Raw genomic sequence first — 23,742 nt, forward strand, 5'->3', positions numbered from 1 at the left:
GCTTTTTTTGCAAATCTTGAGAGAGGTCAGAGAAGAAGAACAAATTTGACCCCTGGAAATAATCTCTTTCATCTGCCTTGCTCGGCAAAGGACACACTTGTCTTGCAAATGGAGCCGTTTGACAATCATTGGTCCACGAATCTGGTTAAACTTAATCTTTGGTGCTAACAACAAGTGCACTTTTGACCTCCCTACGGTGCAGTAGAGATACAATGCCAGAAAAAGGTCAAAGAGAAGTAGCTAACAACCTTTCCCTTTGGCCAACCCCAGAACCTGAAGGTTGGTCATGCAGGAGTTGACTTTTATAAATTAATTCAAGGCAAAGTATGTAGCACCAGAGAGACTTGTGGCAATCATGTACTACACTGAAGTCTTGTGCCCAATACGAAGTTTTAAAATCTATTTTGCCCATCTCACACAATATCTTCATTATCATGGATTGTTGTTATTATTATTATTATTATTCTGTTTCTGTCCACCTGATAGTCTTCAGATAGTCTAGACCATAACCCCCCAAACACCTGAAGTCCACCATGTTGGCAAAGGCTATTTATTATATGTTATTTTCTCACCCCTAATATACCCAACCAATCACTGCAATCTGAAGGAGAGGGTCTTCTGCAAATACCATTGCATCAAGAGGCCCATTCCATATTACATAAGAATTGGGTCTTGGAATCTCCCATTGCCCTGGCTATATTTTGGGTTTCTCCTTAAGATCTTTATTTTCCAACAAGTCATTGAAGTGGAGATATTTTAAAATCATCACCTTCATCATCATCATCATCATCATCATCATCTCAGTTTGTACCTCAGTTGGACTTGAAATTGTTTTAAAGTAGGTTTTTAATTGTTTAACTTTTTATTATTAAATTACTTTTTTAAAACATCACTTCAGGATATTTCATGGGGAGTGATTCACAAATGAAATGAAATGAATAATAATATTACCATTAACAAACATTTTATAAGTCTTTGAGCTTATCTGTCTGTGTCTGCAAAAGGCAATGTGCAACACTGAAGAAACTGGTAGAAAAATAAATGTATAAATACATGTTCAGCTGCTGCAATTTCTCATACATGCTTTTATGCATATGCTGTGTTCCCTCAAGGGTTTTCCCCATTCATCTTAATGGAGGAAATAGATTTAGACACACTTTTCCTTTTCACACACAAATATGTCTCCCCATTGACTATAAAGAACCCTAAATTCTGGGTCTGGGCAACATTTTGTAGAATAAGCAAAATAAATAAAATGAATATTTTCAGAAGCTACCCAGAAGTGGTAGCCAAATTAATAAACTGAATAATAGGGCTATGCAAAATCCTTGACAAGGCACAAATCAATACAAATTGACCAGCATTGGAGGTATTTGGTGTGCTTCAGAATCCAAAGTGGTCCACACATACCTGACCTGTCCTGAATATTCAGAACTACCTGCGAAGTCTGAAAGAGGTTTTTAAAAAAGGAATAAACATTTCCTGTCCAATTTAGTGCATTTTTGTACCTCTCTCCATATATGGAAAACATCAAGGAGAGAGGAGGGAAAGGATGTCATTTTGAAACCGATTCTTCTCGCTTCCAATCAAAGAATGCCTTTACCAAGGCTCTCCTTTTCTTGCTGCCAATCACGGTTTTGTGGGAGGAGATAAGGGACTGTATCAAAGCTGCTCTTTGCTCTTTGTCTGGCAGAAGCAATGGCAGCACTCTCAGCAGCTCTGTGGCTCCAAGAGGTGCTCTACCTGCTACTCAGCATGCATGGACGAGTTTTTGCCTCCCACTACAATGTTGTCCTGAGTAAGTGCAGCATTCTATTCATGCTCCACAGGATTAAATGGGAGCCCTTGGAGAGTGTGCTCATAGGCAGAGGCTAAATCATTTCCTGCCCTGGTGACATCAGCCATCAAGAAGAATATCTTCTACAAGTACACCCCATCCTAGGTTCTTTTTCCTGGTCATACTAGAGTATCATGGAATAATGCAAACTATTTTTTTTAAATAATACATATGCTAACTATAGAACAGATTTGTAGACAGTTTTGCAATTCTAGTGGAACTTAAAAATCTCTGTTGATCTAAACCAAGAATTCTCTCATAATTTGAACATGGAATTAGGTATCTAGAGATGTATGCAATACTATTTGATGGACTGCTGCTTTTGGGGAGGTGTGTGTCCTAGTGTGAAAGCTTAGCATCATTCAATATCTATACTGAAGCCAACCTCCACTGGACTTTGCCCTGCAAAAAAAGACAGAAAGAGCTGTGCTTTTATTACTCACCTTGGCAGATTTACTATTTAAGTGACGTAACTGCAATTGGGATAATACATTTGTGTCTATTTTAGGATGGGTGACATAATATGCATGCAATTCCCGCTGATGCTGGAACAGCTTTTTTAACTAGAATAACTCTGGAAGAGAATAATTCATAGGATCATAGAATTGCAGAGTTGGAAGGGATCCATTGGTCTTCTAGTTCAACCCCCTGCAATGCAGAAATCTCAGCAGGTGGTTCCCCATCCAATTTGAAACCATATCGGACCTTGCTTACCTTTGCAAATGTGCTAGCGGTTTTATTGCTGCACCACTAGGAATATGGCTTGAAGCTGCAGCTACACACCAAAAGCTCTAGTGAAATACATACATATCACACTTATATACCCCTATTCCTATATGATTTTTAGGCAGCCTGCTTAAAAATCAATAAGGCAAAGTACTTTAATTCAATTTGCTTTGCGTCCATGTAAATGGAACTTTCTGACATTATAAAGTCCTAAGATGAAATGTACACCGAGAGGAAACAAGATATTTCATCCCTGAGTTTCTTTGGAATAAGGCTTGAGGGAAAAAATGTGACAACTGTATGAAACAATTGAATAATATTCTTGTCAATCTAGTTTCTATCCTATCTAGGTTGGTGGGAAGAAGTGCATTCTGTGCTACAACCATGAACTTTGTTGAAATTCAGTGTGAAGAATTATTTAGACAGCAGTTCTGTAGTCCTTGTGGGGCGGGGGGGGGGGGAACATCCTGGGGGCCATAGGGCAGGACCAGATCTACCCCTCGAGAGCTCTGTCTCTGCTGATACTGAAGCCTCCTTTTCTGATGCATCCAGTTTCTCTAATGCCCTGACCCAATGGATGGAAAAACTCCAGTGTTGCCAGGGCCAAAAGCAGGTTGTGAGGGGTGTTCCGTGAAGTTGCTTGGATCTGAAGGCTCCAGAATAATGTATGAAGCAACCCACTGCTGACTGCAATCCCATTCTCTTTGTGAGAGATCAGAAGTCACTTGTTTCCCTGTCCGATATCTCAAATCGAAAAGAACTGAATATAGCAGAGCTTACAAACACTTCTGTCCTGAGGAGACAATACTGTACTGGGTGAGCTTTAAATCGATTGATTTATGGGTAATAGATAATGCCAAAAATGAAGATTAATCACCCATAATTAACTACTGTTTCTGTTCCATCTTTATTTACCCAGTGACAGTATAATCCTATTCACAAAAGTAAGTCCCACTATATTCAGTAACAGAGCTGGCCCTAACATTAGACAGAGTGAGACAATCCACTCAGGCAGCAGTTGCTGGAAGGAGCAGCATCAGCATCCAGCTGTTGCTCCTGAACCTCCTAAGCATTCCCACTGGACCCTTCAACTGGCCTACTGTTTCAGGTGCAATGTGGGGTGCTATCCTGGCACTAGTGCTGAAGTCAGATTCATTTGCCAGTCCAGATGGCTTCTAGTTGTGGAATGGGGAAGGGGTGTAATCTTGTCCACCTCAGGTGGAAAATGTCTTGGGCAAGCCCTGTTCAATGAAGCTTACTCCCTCGTAAATGTGTCTAGGATTGCCTCTGATTTCTAAACCTTAATGTCATGGGCACATTTCTTTCAAAACATTTGACATGCATTTAGGAAGCACAAATCTGGTAAGAATTGTGTTACCAAGCACAATCTTTCTAGTTGTATATTCTACCTCTCATTCAAGCTGGAGCGTTGAAAAGGTTTGCAACAGAAAAATATTGCACAAGCTAATAAGGTAAAAGTAAAGGACCTCTGGATGTTTAAGTCCAGTCACAGGCGACTATGGGGTTGCAGCGCTCATCTTGCTTTCAGGCTAAGGGAGCCACCGTTTGTCCACAGACAGCTTTCCTAGTCATGTGGACAGCATAACTAAACCACTTCTGGTGCAACGGGACATCATGATGGAAACCAGAGCACACAGAAATGCCATTTACTTTCCCACTGCAGCAGTACCTATTTATCTACTTGCACTGGTATGCTTTCAAACTGCTAGGTTGGAGGAGCTGGGACAGCAATAGGAGCTCTCCCCATCGCAGGGATTTGAACCGCCGACCTTTTGATCGGCAAGCCCAAGAGGCTCAGTTGTTTAGACTCTAGGGGCTCCAGGTGCTTTCCCGGGGTTTGGTTTTCTCAGAATGATGGATAGCGGAAACTTTATGAGATCTTTATATGGCTTATTTACATTTATATACAACCTGAGCCTATGATGGAGGGGCTCACAGTGTTAACACCCTAAGGAGGTCTTGCTTTCCCCATTGACATAGTCTTGGATTCCAGCAGAAATCAATCATGTCTCTCTTTCACAGGCTTCTGGCTGCCGTCTGCTTCTATCCTTTAGCTCTCACACACAACTCTAGCTTTTTTCCAGTTGAGGGAGGCAGGATCCATTTGTTCTTTGGTACAGAGCTACTTCCTTTTTTACCTTAATGACCCATGCTTAGGCCATTACCAAGAAGCTGGCCTGGCTATTCCAACAATTGAATGCTTACTAGATCCAGGAATTAGGAGTGGCTAAGGCATACAGCCTAACTCCCCCAGCTGAAAACTCACAACTATATATATATATATCTCGAATCCCCACGACGAGGTGAGCTCCCATTGTTCAGTCCCTGCTCCTGCCAACCTAGCAGTTCGAAAGCACGTCAAAGTGCAAGTAGATAAATGGGTACCGCTCCAGCGGAAAGGTAAACGGCGTTTCCATGCGCTGCTCTGGTTCGCCAGAAGCAGCTTAGTCATGCTGGCCACATGATCCGGAAGCTGTACGCCGGCTCCCTCGGCCAATAAAGTGAGATGAGCGCCGTAACCCCAGAGTCGTCCGCAACTGGACCTAATGGTCAGGGGTCCCTTTACCCTTTACCTTTAAGGCATACAGCCTAACTCCCCCAGCTGCAAACTCACAATTACACACACACACACACACACACACATACACCGTGTGTATATTGTTGTGAGTTTATATTATATATATATATATATAATATTCAGTACTTGAACAGACCTTTACTCAAAATTCTGCATGAGATAAGTAACTAATCAAGGCATGTTGACAGATGATGAACTATATCACTAATTGTGCTGCTAAGTAGCAAAACGATCTCTACTCACCTTGTAAGGTACAGTACATATCACAATGTTTGGACTGAGATGACATGCTAATAGAGGATAACTGTGATGACTAGATAAAAATTTAAAACAGCACTTTTTCCGTCAATTTCTCAGCTTGATGTTTCACATTTGCAGTGCAGATGTAATGATTTATTCCAATAAATCCATAACCTTAAGATTTGCACATTGCCATTTTCAGTCTCATTCTCTTCACATGCTGGTTCTTCATTAGTGTATGACTTTTAAGAATTTATGTTGATTTAGATTGCTTAGGCATTGCGTGCATCTGAATTTTTAGTATCACAGTACTTCTGGCAAATTTTCCCTTTGTCCCTTTGCCATCTATTTTGCTATGTTGTTGCTTTTGAGTAGTTCAGATAATGGTTTAAAGTGAAGTACATAAGAACGTGAAAAGAGCCTGCTGGATCAGGCCAATGGCCCATCTAGTCCTGTATCCTGTTCTCACAGTAACAGACTGGATGCCTATGGGTACCAACAAGTAGCAAGCAAGCAATTGTTTCTGTGTTGTTCAGCTAAAGACAGAGGTACAACCCCATGAAATTGACTATATTTATTCATTAGTGTTTTCTGATTTGTGGAGGGCACAGACTTCTTCTTCTTCTTCTTCTTATTTCAGTTTGAGTCACTTCCCATAAAAGTCACAAAATAACTTTAAAAAAATTAAAATCCAATTGGAACATAGGAAATATCTTATATGGATTCAGACCACCTAGCTTAGTCAACCCAGCATTGTGAAGAAAATAAATTCCTCCATATTTGTTAATTGACGTTTGGGACAAAGTTGGTTTACATTCTAGAGAAAGTTAGAATCTCTGAACTCAATGGAGCTTAGATTCTTTGTAAACTCTTCTCATTTGACCCTAAAGAGATTAAGGAGAGCTGTCCTAAACAGCTTCTCTCAGAGGTCCGCAGTGGTCTGGGCCACTTCCAGCTCTTTAGGCCCCTTAGCTATAATGAAAACATTATTTTAGAACTCTTTAATATGACAGCACCCATATTAACAAAAAAACAAAAAAAAATTAGACTTCTACTAAATCACATGTCCTATTTGCTCACTCGCGGTGAGGCCAGGAACACCATGTTGTGGAGCAGATTATGGAGCTGTAGGACTGTAAGCCTCCTCAACCCCTAAAGGTCCCTCTCCACAAAAGGCCCTGTATATATGCCACCCCATAAGATGCTGTACTTCATGCCCTTAATGGATTAGGGGATGAGAGAAACAGGTGGCCCTGTTTGGAACTGCAGGCAACCAGACTTCAAATTGGTGGTAGTATGATCAACAGTGCCTACCTGCAGGAACTCAGGACAGTATATGGAGAGGCTGTCTTTCTCAAAGCTGAGTCCAAGCCATTCAGGGCTATATACATTAATGTCAGCACCCTTGAATACGGCTTGGTGCAAAACAAGCAGCCAGTGCAGATGTCTCAGAAGTGGTGTTATATGCTTATCGGCAAATGAAAGTCAGAACCCATTCTGCGACACTCTGTCCTGGTTGTAGTCTCTGCACTGTTTTCAAGGGCAGCCCTACACAGAGCTCATTCCAGTAGTCAAGCTGGGAGGTTACCAAAGCAAGGATTACAGTTCCTTTCTAGGAATGGCTATAGCTACTGAACCAGCTCGCAGTGAAAGTAGCCACTGGACACCCAGCAACAAATTAGAATCAAGGAGTACCCCAGACTACATACATGAGCCTTCAGGTGGAGAGCAATCCCATCCTGTACATGCTGCCTGCCTAATTTATAGACTTAGGTCAATGGGGTTGTGGAATACAGGCTGCAGCAGTTCTACCCTGGCTGGGCTTGCTGAATGTAAGTCATTATGAAACAATTGTAGTTGTTTAGTCGTTTAGTCATGTCTGACTATTTGTGACCCCATGGACCAGAGCATGCCAGGCACTCCTGTCTTCCACTGCCTCCCACAGTTTGGTCAAACTCATGCTGGTAGCTTCGAGAACACTGTCCAACCATCTCGTCCTCTGTCATCCCCTTCTCCTAGTGCCCTCAACTTTCCCAACATCAGGGTCTTTTCCAGGGAGTCTTCTCTTCTCATGAGGTGGCCAAAGTATTGGAGCCTCAGCTTCAGGATCTGTCCTTCCAGTGAGCACTCAGGGCCGATTTCCTTAAGAATGGATAGGTTTGATCTTCTTGCAGTCCATGGGACTTTCAAGAGTCTCCTCCAGCACCATAATATGAAACAATAGACAGTAGTTATCACCTCAAGAGGAATCCCCCCAGGTCTGTGCAAAACAGAGGTTACCAAGGTGATGGGGAGGGTTGTGAGGTGACAGGAAGGAGGCTTGGGTTTACTGGTGAAGAAGAAAGCAAGCAGCTAGAACTCCATGGGGGGGGGGGTTGAGCTGAAGGGCATAACCATCTTGGGAGGCTGGGAAAGAGGTATGGGAAAGGAGTTCAGGATGCCGTGGACTGTGTTGCTGTGGGGAAGAATGTAATGCTGTGAACTCCCTCCCTGCCCATGGAAAACTCTAGGTGCATATAGGTGCAAAATAAACCATATATCTTAAAACACCATGACTGCTGGCCAGGGCTTCTTTTTCTAGAAAAAGAGGTGCCAAAGCTGGAACTCACAAAAGAGGTTCTGGTGAGTTTTGGCGGAAAAAAAGCCCTGCCCTTGGCAGAGATTGGGGTGGCATTACCAGGATGCTAATAACATTTTGTATGGCCTATACCTTTTAAGACTTAAAGGATGGAAGCAAGGATAGAAGGCAAGGCTAGTCAGCTGAATTTTAAGTATAGCTTACATGTTCATTAAGAGTCTAAAATGCCAAAAATTAAAATGCCAAACTGTAACATTTCCCTGAGGAAAAAAGTGTATGATTGTATAAAACTTTCCGACTACAATGAAAGTCTAAACGAAATATAATTATTATTGTCGGTTTATCACCTCAAACATGTTGTTGTAAATGTCATTATATCAGATGAGTCTGGTAACAGTTTTCCATTTTGTACTTTATTTGACAAGGTGATTCATTGTCTAGTGCAGTTTAAGATGTCAGTCCTTCTGGAAGGAAATGAGCGGTGCTGATTCACATGTGACTATTTCTCTATCGAAATATATGATTAAGGAATGCTTATTATTTAGAAATGGGTCTTACCCAACTGGCCTGAAATATGAGTGTTTTTTCTTTATTGGACTATAATTTATCATAACAGCATCCATAGTAACTGCATACGTTTCCCATCCCCTATGGGATTCCTACTTCAGACACCCAAAGTGTCAGAGTAGAGATAATTTTAATACTGCTCCCCCATAGCATGCCAGGTAATTGGAATGATTTGTTTCTTGCTGATCACATCAGTTCTTCCAACAGCATATAAAAGTACCTAATAGCTTAGTGTTTAGTAACAGAATGGTTGTTCCTTTACACTTCAACCAAACATTTTACTTTGAAGTGAAGTGTGTTCTATTCTTTTCACCACAATTAACCTATGGGCATTAACTTCATTTTATTTTTTAATTGTTTTTGCAATGTACACATCCAGAAAATCAACAATAATGTTAGCCTTTATAATGTTGGATGGGTCAGAATATGAACTCTGGAGAAGTTTTTGGGAACTTTGCCTAGAATAGATCTTATACACCTGACCTTCCAACATTATCAAGATATGTACATCTCATCCATATCTAGAGGAGCCCATAGCATCTTGAACTCTGAAGTACGAGAATAAAAGTTTGCTTTTGAACTGAACAAATATTTGATGCCTATTATCATTATAATAATTATTCAGGGCAAGGCTGTGGCACTTTTCTCTCTATGTTCCTGCTCAGAATTGACCCTTTCTATGTGGCCTTTGTGTGGCCTTAATCCTCATTCCCAACTGTAACAAAGCTGTATGTATGTACATGTATGTACATGTGACTGTGTTTGCCTTTTGCTCATTCGTTATTTCCCATTCCTCTCTCCTTTCCCTCTTTCCATTGTTTTCCGCATTCTGTTTCATATTGTAAGCTCTTTAGAAGCTTCTAGAGAGCTGTCTCTTTCTGCCTATATAACTTTGTAAGGGTCCAGGTATGCTAAGGGTGCTGAGAGGGAGAGGGGTGGTGGGGAGGTCAGCATGGTGTGGGCACTGTGGTGGAGCCAACCTGCCACAGCAGACTCTGCACCCACACTGTGCCAACCTTCCCCACTGTCTTATCCCCCTCAGTTACCAGCAGTGACCGTCGTATGGGTAAGCCAGTTAAGTAATGCTGCACCACCTGGTTCCGCCCCACCAGATGCTACTACAGAACAGACAATACTGATCTAAATGGAGAAATAGTCCGACTTTTAACATGACAACCTCCTTGTTTCCTATATGTGGCCATATTGTTGAGGAAGAGAATTGGTTTCCATTGCCACACATTTGGCTGCTTTCATAGCTCAGCTGCTTATGTAGTTCCAGCCACAGTCCCACCAGGCTTTCTGATCCTGTCATTTGCCATGGCAGTGAAAACCCACAGATTAATTACATGTCATGGAAAGGACTGCGGTATCTTTGTTCAAACCTTCTAAATTCACAACTAGTCCATTTCACTGCAGTGGGGCTATGAAAAAGATGGTGAATGACAGATCATCCTTAAGTAACCTTTCATTAATTTCAATACTTTTTCATATCTGTCATGTTATGATAGGAAAAAAGGTTCAAACTTATTCCACAAAAGTGTCTCTTTGGAAGATCCCCCACATCCCCATTTTTAAACAGAAATACAGTGGTACCTTGGGTTAAGTACTTAATTCGTTCCGGAGGTTCGTTCTTAACCTGAAACTGTTCTTAACCTGAAGCACCACTTTAGCTAATGGGGCCTCCTGCTGCTGCCGTGCCACCAGAGCACGATTTCTATTCTCATCCTGAAGCAAAGTTCTTAACCCGAGGTACTATTTCTGGGTTAGTGGAGTCTGTAACCTGAAGCGTATGTAACGCGAGGTACCACTGTAGATCAAATTCTGCAAGCTACCAGTCCAGGGCCTAGTCGAGCACCCTATACTAAAATGAATACCACATAAATACAGGCATAAAAATATTTTAAGAATGACTCCAGTAGAGTTCATCTTGCATAGTCAATTTTACACCTTACTCAAATACTTGGCCCTTGTGAGAAAATCTGTCATCTTCTTTACTCTCCAGGAGCTTATGCCAAAATCAAAATGCCCATGATACATTTTGCAGTACATTTGTGTAGCTGACATTCAAAGTAGGAGAAAGAATGATGACTGGTAAAAAGGTAAAGGACCCCTGACAGTTAAGTCCAGTCCAGTCGTGGACTCTGGGGTTGCGGCGCTCATACCGCTCTATAGGCCGATGGAGCCGGCGTTTGTCCGCAGACGGCGTCTGGGTCATGTGGCCAGCATGACTAAGCTGCTTCTGGAGAAACCAGAGCAGCGCATGGAAACGCCATTTACCTTCCCGCTGGAGTGGTACCTATTTATCTAATTGCACTTTGACATGCTTTCAAACTGCTAGGTGGACCGAACAACGGGAGCTCACCCCATCGCGGGGATTCGAACCGCCGACCTTCTGATCAGCAAGCCCTGGGCTTTGTAGTTTAGTGGTTTAGAATGATGACGGGTATGAACCCAATATCCCACCTCCAGACTTTATCCCTCCTGTCCCTCAATGTGTGCATGCATCACAGATGGTTTTACATGAAACTCAATAATAGAAAACAGTATCCTTCACATTGGAAAAGTGGAATGAGTAGGATAGTTCACTCTTAAGTTAATGAATGATGAGCTTCATTCATATCATTTTTCTATAATGACAACAGCAGCAAATAATGTTCATGTGGAGTGAGTGTAGGGCCTGCAATTTCCCCCCACAAATGGGACCAACAGCAGGCTCAGCATGTTTGTAATGAAGTCAGGTGAAACAGCACCAGGATTGGGGAGAAAAAGCTAAATGGTTCCTCCCTCAATGGTGCTATACCAGTTAAGAAAGCACTTCTCCAAACTACTTGAATGAGGGGAATTTGATGACAGATCTCCCTATTGTGTCGAAGAGGATATAGTAGAGTTGGAAAAGATTCAGAAAAGGGCAATCAAAATGGTTAGGGGAATGGAGTAACTTCCTTATGAGGAAAGGTTGCCGCGTTTGGGACTTTTTAGTTTAGAGAAAAGCTGAGCAAGAGGTGACGTGATAGAAGTTTATAAAATTATGTATGGCATGGAAAAAGTGGATAAACATTGTACTCCCTCTCTCGTAACACTAGAGCTCATCCGGTGAAGTTGAGTGTTAGAGGATTGATTAAGGCTGTTTGGTCCAATATGTCACATATCCTAAGACCCCCTCATCTGCTCCTTCTTAAATTTGCTTCTGCACAATGGTGCCTGCAAATTGTTATAGCTCTGCATCTACACATGAGATGTCATCTGGGGACTTAAGGGCCAGGTATTGTCTTTGTATACAATGGAGGAAAATAAAGCAGAACAAAGTCTAACTGGGGAAGTTGGACTCCCTTTTGGAGGAACAGATTTGTGTTCACTGTTGCATCCAGAGTTGCAAACAAGTCAGTGTGCACTACCTGAAGCAAAGTGTACCGTTGTAAACTGTGGTTGCAAAAAAGCTGTTAAAAGTAAAATAAAAATAAATATCAGGGCAGCCTGCTATTTACTGGCACAGAACGCAGATAAAAATATTCTTTTGTAATCAGATTAGCACATGAAAACAGTCCCTGTGCATAAGGGGAAAACACTTCTAAAAGACTTCTAGTGAGATATTGCCAAACGCAGTACTAATCAATTGGGACTGGCATGAATGTAAGAACCTAAGGGGACTAAGGGGCATTCTTTGATTCTTGCCACAATGTCAGCAGCTGGAAAATGCATCTCTTGTGTCCTGTTTGCCATGTTAAAAAACAATCCACTTTGGATTAAGTGCAATAGTCTCATCATCATAATACAAACAATAGTTAGAACACATTTGATAGCACTAATAGGACAATTAGGATGCAAGGATATTTTTGTGATTAATATCCAGTGGTGCCAGTTATTTATCATATGTGCAGAGAAAATCAACCTGGTGTATATTATTTTCCAAGCATATATAGATGCTTTCTGGATCAAAGCAGCCCCTCTTCAACCACATTTTTAAAATCGCAAGCTTTGTATTGGTATTTGAAGCCAAATGACATTATTTTCCTCAGGGCTCAATACAAGGCAGGGCTCAATCCACCTTTCTGGGACCTTTTGTAAAAGCCAGGGGCCAGACTTGGACCATGCCAACTAAACAGCAAAGCTGAAAGGTGATCTGAGGATGCACAAACATATTTTCACTTCACCCTTTTACCACATGATAAACCCTTGCAAGCTGACAGGTTTCTGTTGGCTGCTTTCATGGACATAAGAAACCTCTGACATTTCTACCATCAACAGTGGCCAAACCTGCATCAGAAATTGCACTTTGGCACGAAAGGAGCTGTTCTGTTTTAGCTGAACCCATGAGGGTTGCAACAGTAGGAAACCATTTTGCCGCCTTAGTTTCGAAGTATAAACAAGCAGCAGACTTGAACCATATTTGAGGTAATGCTGCTAAGGTTTAAAGAAGGGACTGATGTAAGTGGCGAGAGAAGAGAGAAGCAGGCTTTCTAAGACCATCATTTCTGGAGGGATCTACCTGTTTAAGTTAATTGATCAGCACAGGGGTTAGAACAAAAGAAGTTTCCTAAAGGATTCAGGAGCCCCTACCCTGTTCTCCCACCCTCAAAATGTTTTTCAGGATCTTATTTAGTCAGCACTAGTAGAAAGTATCTTCCTCCATGGGGCTGAAAATGCCTCCAAGTGAGTTTGGAAATTTTGGAACAAGGGATCAACAAATGGTGATGTTATATAGTATATATATAACTATATATATATACTATATAATATGGTGATGTATATATAGTACATTTTCTACGTTACTGCAACTAATAAACATTCCAGCACTGAACATTAACCCTAATGTGATGTACATATTTATATATTCTTCATTTTCTAGCAGCAAGATCTCTGGTATCCATCATATCTGCATCTTAAAGGCCAGTGGGGTGTAGTAGTTCTAGCTATCCTAGGACCTAGGAGTCCAGGGTTCGGATCCCCACTCAGCCATGACAGGTGACCTTGGGCCAGTCACATTCTCTCAGCCTAACCTATCTCACAGGGTTGGTGTTGGGATAACCATGAGGAGGAGGAGAATGGGAACCATATATACCACCTTGAGCTGCTTGGAGGAAAGGCAGGATAGAAATGCAATAACAATAATAAATAAAACAACTTTTTTTTTAATGCAGTGGCCAAGATGTTTGGGCAAATCATCAGTGTTTGGTCTGTGCATAGACTTAGGTGTCCTCATTATACATTCTTATATTGCCTACACAGTACTGACCGGGACTGTATAAGTAAATAGATAGTTTTTAGAAACTGTATGCATTGCTTGCTTTTAAACAGGATTCAGGTAAATGAGAGCCAATTCCAAATTTTCCCCAGTAAACTACATTTATTATGCCAGTTCTAATTATCATGCAATCTAGTGGTTTTAAGGCTTATGTTTTCCACACCACTGGGCATCACAAACATTAAAGCATTTTATACTGTAATTATACATCAATGTTTACACTTGGTTATACATATATACAGAAATTATTCACACCTTGCTATTTCCTTCCTTCAAACCAACATAATTTTACTATGAAAGCAGCTTTTTAATAAATGTTATAAGAAATACAGCAAGGCACAATTTTTAAAAATGTGGGTTTTTTTTCTGATTACCACCTCAAGAAGCATTGTAGAAAACCAAAATGTTGTACTTAATTCAGTAGAATGTTAACAGTTCTTAATATACAACACTGTGTAGTTGTTTCTTGAAGTGTTGCATAGATTAATCTTGTAAAATTAAAATGAAAGGATGCATTTGTATTTCTTTTGTGTAACTTCCACTGTGTTGATTCAAGAGCATGAGGGACTTTTCCTTTTGCTGCAATCAAATAAAATTCCCATTCTATAACATAAAATACTTTCAATAAACAATATGCATTATACACATAAAATATCAAATTTAATACATAAAATAGGAGAATAACTGACATTTACAATTCAGAAATGGTGATCCAGAATAATAATACATTCTGTGGAACTGCAAAATCATTTAAAAAAACCCCAAAAACTTTGTGGCTGAAAAGTAAATACAGAGACATACACATTCGGAAGGGTAAGTTGTTAAGAGGTAGCTTGGGAAAGAAATCCACATGAAAGCAAATGGTTTTGTTACAAAGCAAAAGTGAAAATTGAAACAGGACCAGCATATGCATCCTGGTCACAAAACCAGCATGGACAAATCACAGTTGGAAGGAAAATTTATCTTGGGAGTCAAGTGTAACAAAAGGCAGTGATACAATGGAATTAGAGGTCATCCCAGAGTTTAGAGGATGAGCCTGCACTTGAAATGCAGCCAAGTTTCTAAAAGAAAAGAAAAAGGTAATAGCAGGTTACATGAAGTACATTTTCATTTACAAAACACAAGCCTGTTTCAGACCAACCAAAAATAGCTACTCCATGACGTCATACCAATGTACTTATATGCAAAAAAAAAAAAAAAAAAAGAAGAAATGACAGGATACGAGCAACAATTTTTCACAGCCTGAGGTTTAAGTCACTATCAGAGAGATGTCTTTTTATTGATGTAGAAACTTCATTGATTTTTATAAAACAAGATTTAGTTTCAAAAGGCACAGGGGAAATAATCAAGCCTGACCTTTTCCCTCCATCCTGTCCTTTCAGGTGCCTGTGAACTTACCTTCTCTGCCTTTTGCAAGTGTACCAATCAATAGGGATGCATGACTCAATAAAGGCCAACCAACCAAAATAATCTCCAGCCCTAAACCCATTACATGGAAGTAAGTCCCATTAAAATCAGGGGAACTTACTTCCAAGTAATCTGTTTAGGCTTGGGGTGTAAGTAGGTTACACAAACTATTTAAGTTATCATTTATAGCTCCCTGAAGAATAAAACAAGTGAGTCAATAAAGTGAGAGGACTCACGCAAACAGTTTGTAAATATAAGATGCTGCATTAATATATCGTGAGAGCAATGAGTGCTTTTTCATTAGGTAGAACTTTCATGGCCTGGAGTTTAGGGTTAACCTATGCAACAAAGAGTCAAAGCTTATGATGAGGATTATGAAGAAATAACCATCAGAATACAGCTAAGAGGTACAAAGTACCTCTCTCAAGCATTTCCGAGGTGGCACTCCAGGCTTGCATTATATGCCTTCCAAATTAAGTGGAAATAGCTGCTTCTATCCAGGTACCTTCAGCTTTGATCTTATTTGCTGTAACTGACCTCTCTATTTTTATAGAAAATGGTGTTTGCACAAAATTGTATTAAAAAAAGCAAAGCACAGGCATGTGGTTTGAACTGGAACCTAATGCATCATTGGGAAGTTTGTAGCATGCCTGTTCTTAAAACTTGTAGTAGTGGGCTTTCAATTAAAAAAGCCTCACTCTAGGACTCTATGCATTTCAAACATCTAAACTTACATCGATATCAGGGAATTAAAAAACAACAACTGGTTGGCTAGTTGTGACTAATATGCATAAATTAACTTCAGTGGGTCTGAGTACAATTCAGTTGGGTACTAACCAGTATTTCTGCCTGGAATCAGGCATGCCGGAACAAATTTGCTGTGATATGTGATTGTCTGAGGATATATACTGAAATGAAGGATACAGAAAACCCCCCACATATGAACCGGAATCAGTCACCCAAGAGGGTGATCTTTGAGTGGGATCTGGCTTATGCAAATGTGTTGCCTCCATAACTGTGCTCCATGTGTACAAATGGTGGCCAGTTCTAGCACTGTTGCAGGAAGAGAGGGGACTCTACCACAGGGAAGGGGAGATGGCTCAGTGGAAGAGCACATTCTTGCATGTAGAAGGTTCCACCTTCAATCTGTGGCATCTCCAGCTCAAAAGATGAAGTAGCAGGCAATGGGAAAGACTTCTGCCAGAGTCAGAGGAAACCATGCTAGACAAAGGGAACAAATATTCTGACTTGGTATAAGGCATCTTCCTATGTTCCTTAAAAAATTCTACAGGTGGGGAGGGTCATGGGTCATACTCAACGCAACAGCAGAAGATTGTGAGATCTCATCTGCTTTGTATATTTATTCTTTGGAAGCTTTCACCTCCATGAGGAAATTAAAAACAACAACAGTAGTGCGGTATTAAACCGCGCCAGATGACAGGATAGAATTATCACTCCTGATATAGAACTTTTCAAAGCTGCTATTACTTTTGCTTAATGGTCAATTTTATAGCACGGTGCTAAAAGAATGAGATTACAACTTAGATACATTCAGTGGCAAAATAGATTTGCTCACAACAGCTTTATTCTGGCTTGCAGCTGGAGCAAAAATCATGTGAAATTAGTTGAGCTACGTTGGTAAATATGCATACTGTCACCTTTGCGAACTGAGTTTATTTTTAGGGTACACATATACCATAGATAATTTTTTCTCTTAAGTATCACAGCTCCACATAAAATCACACATTTTAATGAGCTTAGCAGCACAGGTGCTCCAGGAAAAAAAAAATGGTGTTTGCCATTTATCTTTCAAATTAAATAATGTGTTTTTAAATAGTAACTTTTTTCATAATACACTTATGGGAACAACATTTATCTGTCACATTTTAAGAGATGTATTAGTAATAAATGTAAATTACCTTTGGAAAATCAGTAATTAGGCTCATCAAAAAAATAAACAATCTGCCACCAAAAAGATAATCTTTAGCATAGTTAAGTATAATAACTGTTATTTGAATAAGTTAACAAATTAGGATAGATTGCTTCTAATTCATTTCCCATAGCATGAGAGATGAAGTTAAAGTATCGACTAAGCTCTTACAGTGGGGGAAAGGGACTTCTAGAATCCATTGAAAATACAGATACCAGAGCCTTCGGCAGAGAGTTTCCTTTCACTGTAACATAAACAGTACTCTGACCCAGAGTTCCCCAGCAAAATGCGCCTGGACTTCCACACATAAAGCCATCTTGAGGCTGCAATCCCACAAACAAGGGCAGTCTTAATGATCTGCAGGTGTTGTTGGATTATGACTCCAAGTATTCCTGAACACTGGCAGTGATGGCTTGGGCTGATGAGGTTCTTAGTTCAACAATATCTGGAGGGCAGTATGTTGGCTAACCTTGCTATACAGACTAACCTGGGAGTATGCCCCATTGAACTCAGTGGGTCTTACTCTGAGTGAACGGGCAGCAGTAGTTCACTTGAATGTTAACGTTATGCTGCTCACGCCTTTGCACAATTCACACAAGCGGGTGTTTTCAGAGGTTGAGCTGGCCGTAGCAGCGACTGCACTGTCTCTTAATCTCAGGAGTTCACAAGCAGTTGCCGTGTTGGAATTTCTCCAGAATAAATGGTGCTTGTGTAAAAACTGCAAAACTGTTTTCGCTACACAGAGTGTTGTTAAAATACAGTGTGAATAAATAGTAGTGTTCTGATCACAGATAATGAGGTGGAAAAATGGGCCCATGGGATGGTACTTTATCAATGTTGGATAGCACAAGAAATGAAATAAGTTCACAGGAGCAGAGGTTGCACTGGAAATACCAATTTTCTATGGACATGTTCCCCAATCCAGCTCAAATTGCACTTTAAAAGGCATTTATGAAATACTAAATTCAAATGGGGGTGCACATCAGGATGTGTATCCCAATGAAAGAAATTTAATGCATATAAAATATCCTCCTTTAGATGTACATGTAGTTTATGCTCAGAGTTCCTGAACCAGCAAGTAATCCACACAGGGAACTCCAAAGCTGGACTAGGGCATATAACATAGATTTATCATCAAAACACTGTCTATCTTTGCAGAAACAAATGGTAAAAAGAGAAACCTGTATTTGTCTTTGGCAGGGAAAAAAGAATCACAGAGACCTGTGGCACTTCAAAAATCATTATGTTTATTGTGACATAAGCTTTTGTAGTCCAAGAAATATTAAACCACAATAACAATAGAATCAGATTACATATGTCTACTCAAAAAATAAGCCTGTTGAGTTAAATGAGGCTTATTCCCAAACAAGCATGTATAGGATTGTAGCCCAAAGGTACTAGTCCTTAAACTGCCGCAGACTCTTTCAACACAATCCTTTGCAGAGTTAGGCCAATGAAATTAATATTCCTCTCTGCATTTGATCAGGGCATTACTTGATTCCACTGTGGTAGAGTATTATGTATATATCCTGTGTTACAGAAATGGTAAACATTGTAGTTCTGTTGGAACTCTCATGAAATTGCTGTGAGTGCTTCTCCCTTAGCTGTGTCATCCTCCTGTTGTTTCTACAGCTCAGGACAATGGGGGTGCAGGATCACATCATACTTGGGCACCTGCAAAAGATACCACTATCCTCTTCCAAGCTGCCCATACAGTACTTCAATAGAGAAGGGTCATTTTTCTATTTCAGTAGGGCAGTTTGCATTCCCATATAGCAATCACCGGAAAGGAATAGCTTTAGATAGTGCATTTGTTCCTTTCTCCTGTCTTACATGTTTTCTCCAGGCATTTAAGAAACTGGCTAATCTAATGTGTGTGACAGAGCAGAGAACAATAACAAGTGTACTTGCTGAGTTGCAGAGTGCTTCCACTTACGTAGGCTTCCTGTGTGATGTGGAAGCCTGCTTTTTACAGTGATCTACATCACACAGAAAGCCTCCAAGTTACAGGAAGCACTCCAATCTAGACAGCCACAATCCAACTCACAGATGGGGATGGGGATGAGGGTGGGGGCCTAGTGCACTCATTGCTGTCCCCTGCCCTCCGCAAATGTGTTAAGCCATTTTCCTGAATGCCTACAGAAGGCTGTAGTGAGTTGGGTAACCTAGAACCAAGAGAGCAAGTGGAGATCCTCTCATCTTAACTTTCCTTCCCCGTCAACAGAGGCAGGATCAGCTATATTCACCCTCATGGTGTGGACTAGTTTGCTGTCTCTGAGCAGAGTTACCCAGATAGGAAGCAAAGGGCTGTCAAGGAAAGCCCAGAATATACTAGGTGTAACACTCAGTTTCTCCCATCTTCCTTTCCCCCAACAGTGGGACAGTATTGCATCTCTTTTGAATCTGCTTCCACTGATAACTGCTGCATTGCAGAAAGAAGATTGCTACTGATTTCTCTTGGATTCATTGGGTAATTTTGCATAGTACAAATATCTGAGGAAATGCAACCAAGAAGTCTGAATCACACAAGTTCTAGTTCTTTCTTTCTTTCTTTTTTGAGCACAGATTGAGCCAAAGTACAAAATGAATGCTGTTCACATCAGCTGAAAATAGTATTTAACTAGCTGCTTTTCACAGGGAAGGAAATATGTGAAGTGATCAGCTAGGGATCAGCTCCTGCTTTTGTGAATCTTGACAAATAAAGGTAGTGATTTGAACGCATATTTGCCATTCTCAGCTGATGCTTGTTTATCTGAGTCTGTATCTGTATCTTAAACATAAAAGAAGTGGCCTGGAATGGTTTTTAATTCAAGAGACACAATGCTATGATCTACTCGAAAACTCTGAAAGGCCACACATTTCCTGCTTCATTATAGTCATGTCAGCAATAAGCAAAGCTCGTAGTGTTTAGTACCTACCTCTTTATGAAACAATGTGTGTGTCCATGGAGGAATACATTCTACCTCTGTGTATTTATGTGCCTTTCTTTGTGAAGATGCAGGAGGTTTTCTTCACATGTAAGAGTTTTAGTGTCCCGGTGCAAAACACCCTTCTCTTTCAAGTGATCAGGCATTAATTGAATGGCTTCAGCTGAGGCCTTTATAGAGGAAGCAAAACCTTCTTCAGACCTTGCGATCCCAAGTGGCTCTCCGAGATGATTTTCTTTAGAGTTATTTGGGAAGGAATTCAAGACTGGACATTCATTAGGGATGTCTAGACTCAAAGATTCACTAGCATAACTTAAATTATCTGGTATCATCTGGCTAAGAGAGCCAGGCATGCTGATGTCCATTTCCTCACTTAAGAAAGAAAAGCCACTACATTCAGCAGATATTTTAGGTTCATCTGTTAAATCCAGGGCTTCGTATTTTACTTCCACTTCACTGTCAGGAAGATATCCCTGCTGTTCCACTCGTTCATCTTCAGGACAGGCTTCAAAAAAGCATTCAATATTTTCCGCAAAGTCTAGAGGGACTGGAGTGCTGGTCTTTTCTTCAACATATTTAGTTACCTCCCCACAGTCACTGTCATGGGAAGAAAGTGAGAGGTACGAATAAAAATCACCTTTTCTAAGTTGAATGGGCCTGTGAGAATGTTCTAGAACCTTTTCCCTGATCTGGGCTAATGAATGTGGAACAGCTGGTTCACTTTCAGGCTGAGACTTGTTCTTTAAGGCTGTTGAGGCCATGTCAATTATCTCCATCACAAAGTTGTGCACTGAACAATCCTCCTCATTTCTTTTATCAAAAGCAGCAGTTTCACAGCTACAACAGGAATCACTACAGCCAGCTGATGCATTTTCTTCTGCTTCATTTGATTTTAAAGATTCACAGCAATCTCCGCCATGTTCACTAATTCCTGTTCTGCTTTGCTGATCATTTGGCAGCGATTTTGGTAATGCCATATCTGAACTTTTCATATCCGAGTCAAATTCTGTAAAAGGTTTTATAATAGAATGGCCTTCAAACTGAATATGTTTTTTATATTCTTTCTGAGAGCTGGATATTTTTGACAATTGAGCTGGCTCTTTACCATCCATACGTGAATCATCCGAACTATCAGTAAATGCTTCACAGATACAACATTCATTTTCACTTCCTTTACTAAGTGGGCTAACATTCATGGCAGCAGTTGAAATTTGAATATGTTCTTCCTTTGGACTTTCTTGTGTAATAGTAACATTTCCATTCTCCATGTCATCCACAAAGTGATCTTTGGAAACTTGAAAGCCATCATTTTTCATTTGCCTTTTTGTCCCTGACTCATCATGGCTCTCTGATGTGTTCTTACTGTTGCCATTATTTTTTGAAAGCTTGCGTATGGAATCATTCAAGAATTTTTCAATGCTCAATGAATCTTTTGCTTTCAAAGTCTCATTACTTCTTAAATTCTTACAGCCCTGGATTTCATCATCCAGATTGCACTTTCTCTTCTCCTTTGTCAGATTAAATTTTGGTCTGATCCAAGTGTAGAGTTCATTCTTTATGTAGTCAAGTCCTGAAATTAAATTGCAGTCTTCATAAATATCCTCATCAGTTGCAATACTAGAATCATCATCTTCATCTTTAATGCCTAGCTCTTCCTCAGTCAAGGTGAGAGTAGAACTTGATAGCAAATCACTATCATCTTCATCATCAGTGCAAGCGGAGGTACAGGAAACATTAACAATCATGCTAACGTTGACATCGCTCTCATCAGCTACCGACCGACTGAGGTGTTTTCTGAATGATGCATTTGAATCTGGTGCTTTATTTCTGTGCAGTACAATATCTTCAGAGCACAAAGACAGGTCATCGCTGCTGCTTAGCTCAGTGAGAGAAGCCGGTGAATCTTCATTGATAGAAGACGCAATATCCAATGACAACTGGCCAGCCAAGGACATTCTTTGAGAAGTGCTTTGGAGTGTGATATCAGAGATGCTACGCTTTATTTTTTGGTCTAAAGGGCTCTGGATATTTTCCAGACGATTCAAAAGGTCTAAGGTCCTTTTGCTAAGTTCCCCAACTGAATCACTACTTCCACTTAGGTCTCCAGAGCCATTGCAACTAAAAAGATCTTCATTGCTTTTGTAGGGTGTTAGCCAACTCTCCAAGGATGTGCTACGATGAAGCCCATCTCCACTTCTAAAAACAGTCGAGCCAAACAACTCATTTGTCACCGAAAGGGAGTCTAAAGAAGAGCTATGAGATAAAGTTGGGCACAGCTTTGCATTTGTTGGGTCGCTCAGTTTCTTCAAATCCTCCACAAATTCACAGCGTTTGGGGTCTCCATCATCCAAGTTGGTTGAGAAAGCAATCTCATCTGTAGATACAAGTGGCTTGAACTCTAAAGGTTGATGTTCCGATTTCAAGGGGACTTTATCAAAATAAAAGCCATGAAGCAAACTACCCTGCTTATGTGCTTTTTCTGAGTTTGATTGTTTCATTATGATTGGTAGCTTGAATTTGGAACCCTGAAGGTAAGAATAGTCATAAAATGTAAAGACATTGTGTTTTCCTTGTTGCAACTCTTCTGAACCCTCAGAGCCCTGTTGGGCGATGCTGCCCAGGCTTTTAGCTCTGTCGCTGGACTTTGACTGGGAAGTATTTAAGAAATTAAAATGGATCTCCCCATCCGCTTGCTTTAAATTTTGTTTTATCACATCAACTATATTCCCTAACTGGGAATCTGAAATGCTAGTCACAGAATTATCCTGCTTTCTATCAGTATCATTTTGCAAATGGACATCAGGATTTTGGATAGCTTCTGCCTCACTTCCATTGACTGTTTTATTCTGACTGTCAGAATGCCTACTTACATTTCCGCTGTGATACATATAATTCTGTGGGCTTGTCAAAGTGGTCCTGCCCATTAGTTCTGGCAAATGTTTGGTTGGTGACAACAAAGAGTTCTTATCCACATGCTTCTTTAAAGTGTCCAAGTGTGTAAGTGTGGAGGATTTGGATGTCTTTTTCATTAGAGAGATATTATTTTCCCCTGATAGCTCTACATTGTGAAGGCTGTACACTTGGTAGACCTGTGGAACTGGAGATGCTGTAATGCTTGGGCTGCTGAGGCAATTTTCATGTACAGTGGGATTTTCCTCCTGTTTGGGACAGTCATTATTACCACATGCTTCATAGGGAGAGTTCAGTTTTGTGTCATCTTGCTTCAGTTCTTGATCAAGCTCATTGAATTCCTCATTAACGCTAATCAACGTATTACTTATATCCATTTCATCCCATTCTAGTGCATCTTCATTTGTACCATTCAGCTCCATTAAGCTTGGATCGATAACATTCAGGGATTCCTGTTAAAAACAGAGAAATAGAATAATCAGTTAAATCACAAACAGTACATCCCACCTCCATAACTGAAAGTCAATACATAGTTCCTTACTCCTTGTAAAAAGCCCATTTCTCATCAGTTTTGCTATGCTGCATAAAACAAGATATAAATTACTGAAATACAATAAATAACAGTAAAGAGCAATAGGTAAAGTTCAGAGTGTGGACATAGAAAAGCTCATTCAGATTCTATCTTAGCTATGAAGTTCACTGGGCATTGGGCTGCTAAACTAGAAATCTAGCAATAGCGGTAAGTTCAACAGAATCCCTCATACCTGCTTAACCAAGCA

General features: G+C 40.3%; 1 protein-coding gene and 1 long non-coding RNA gene across 4 annotated transcripts in view; one reads left to right on the forward strand and one right to left on the reverse strand.

Annotated features, from left to right (window-relative positions):
* LOC309345740 overlaps positions 1-23,742 on the forward strand; it is a 55,552-nt gene that overhangs the window by 14,688 nt on the left and 17,122 nt on the right. The window lies entirely within an intron of this gene.
* AKAP6 (A-kinase anchoring protein 6) overlaps positions 13,872-23,742 on the reverse strand; it is a 239,361-nt gene continuing 229,490 nt past the window's right edge. For all 3 annotated transcript variants that reach the window (XM_081857580.1, XM_081857579.1, XM_081857578.1), the window contains exons 13-14: positions 20,045-23,415; positions 13,872-14,850 (exon numbers count right to left, since the gene is read on the reverse strand). In XM_081857580.1, coding sequence (XP_081713706.1) covers positions 20,086-23,415 — 3,330 coding nt within the window. In that variant the 3' untranslated portion in view covers positions 13,872-14,850; positions 20,045-20,085. The remainder of the gene's footprint in view (positions 14,851-20,044; positions 23,416-23,742) is intronic.

The sequence above is a fragment of the Podarcis erhardii genome (genome assembly GCF_964252035.2).
Source record: "Podarcis erhardii genome assembly, chromosome: 1".
Lineage (NCBI taxonomy): Eukaryota > Metazoa > Chordata > Lepidosauria > Squamata > Lacertidae > Podarcis > Podarcis erhardii.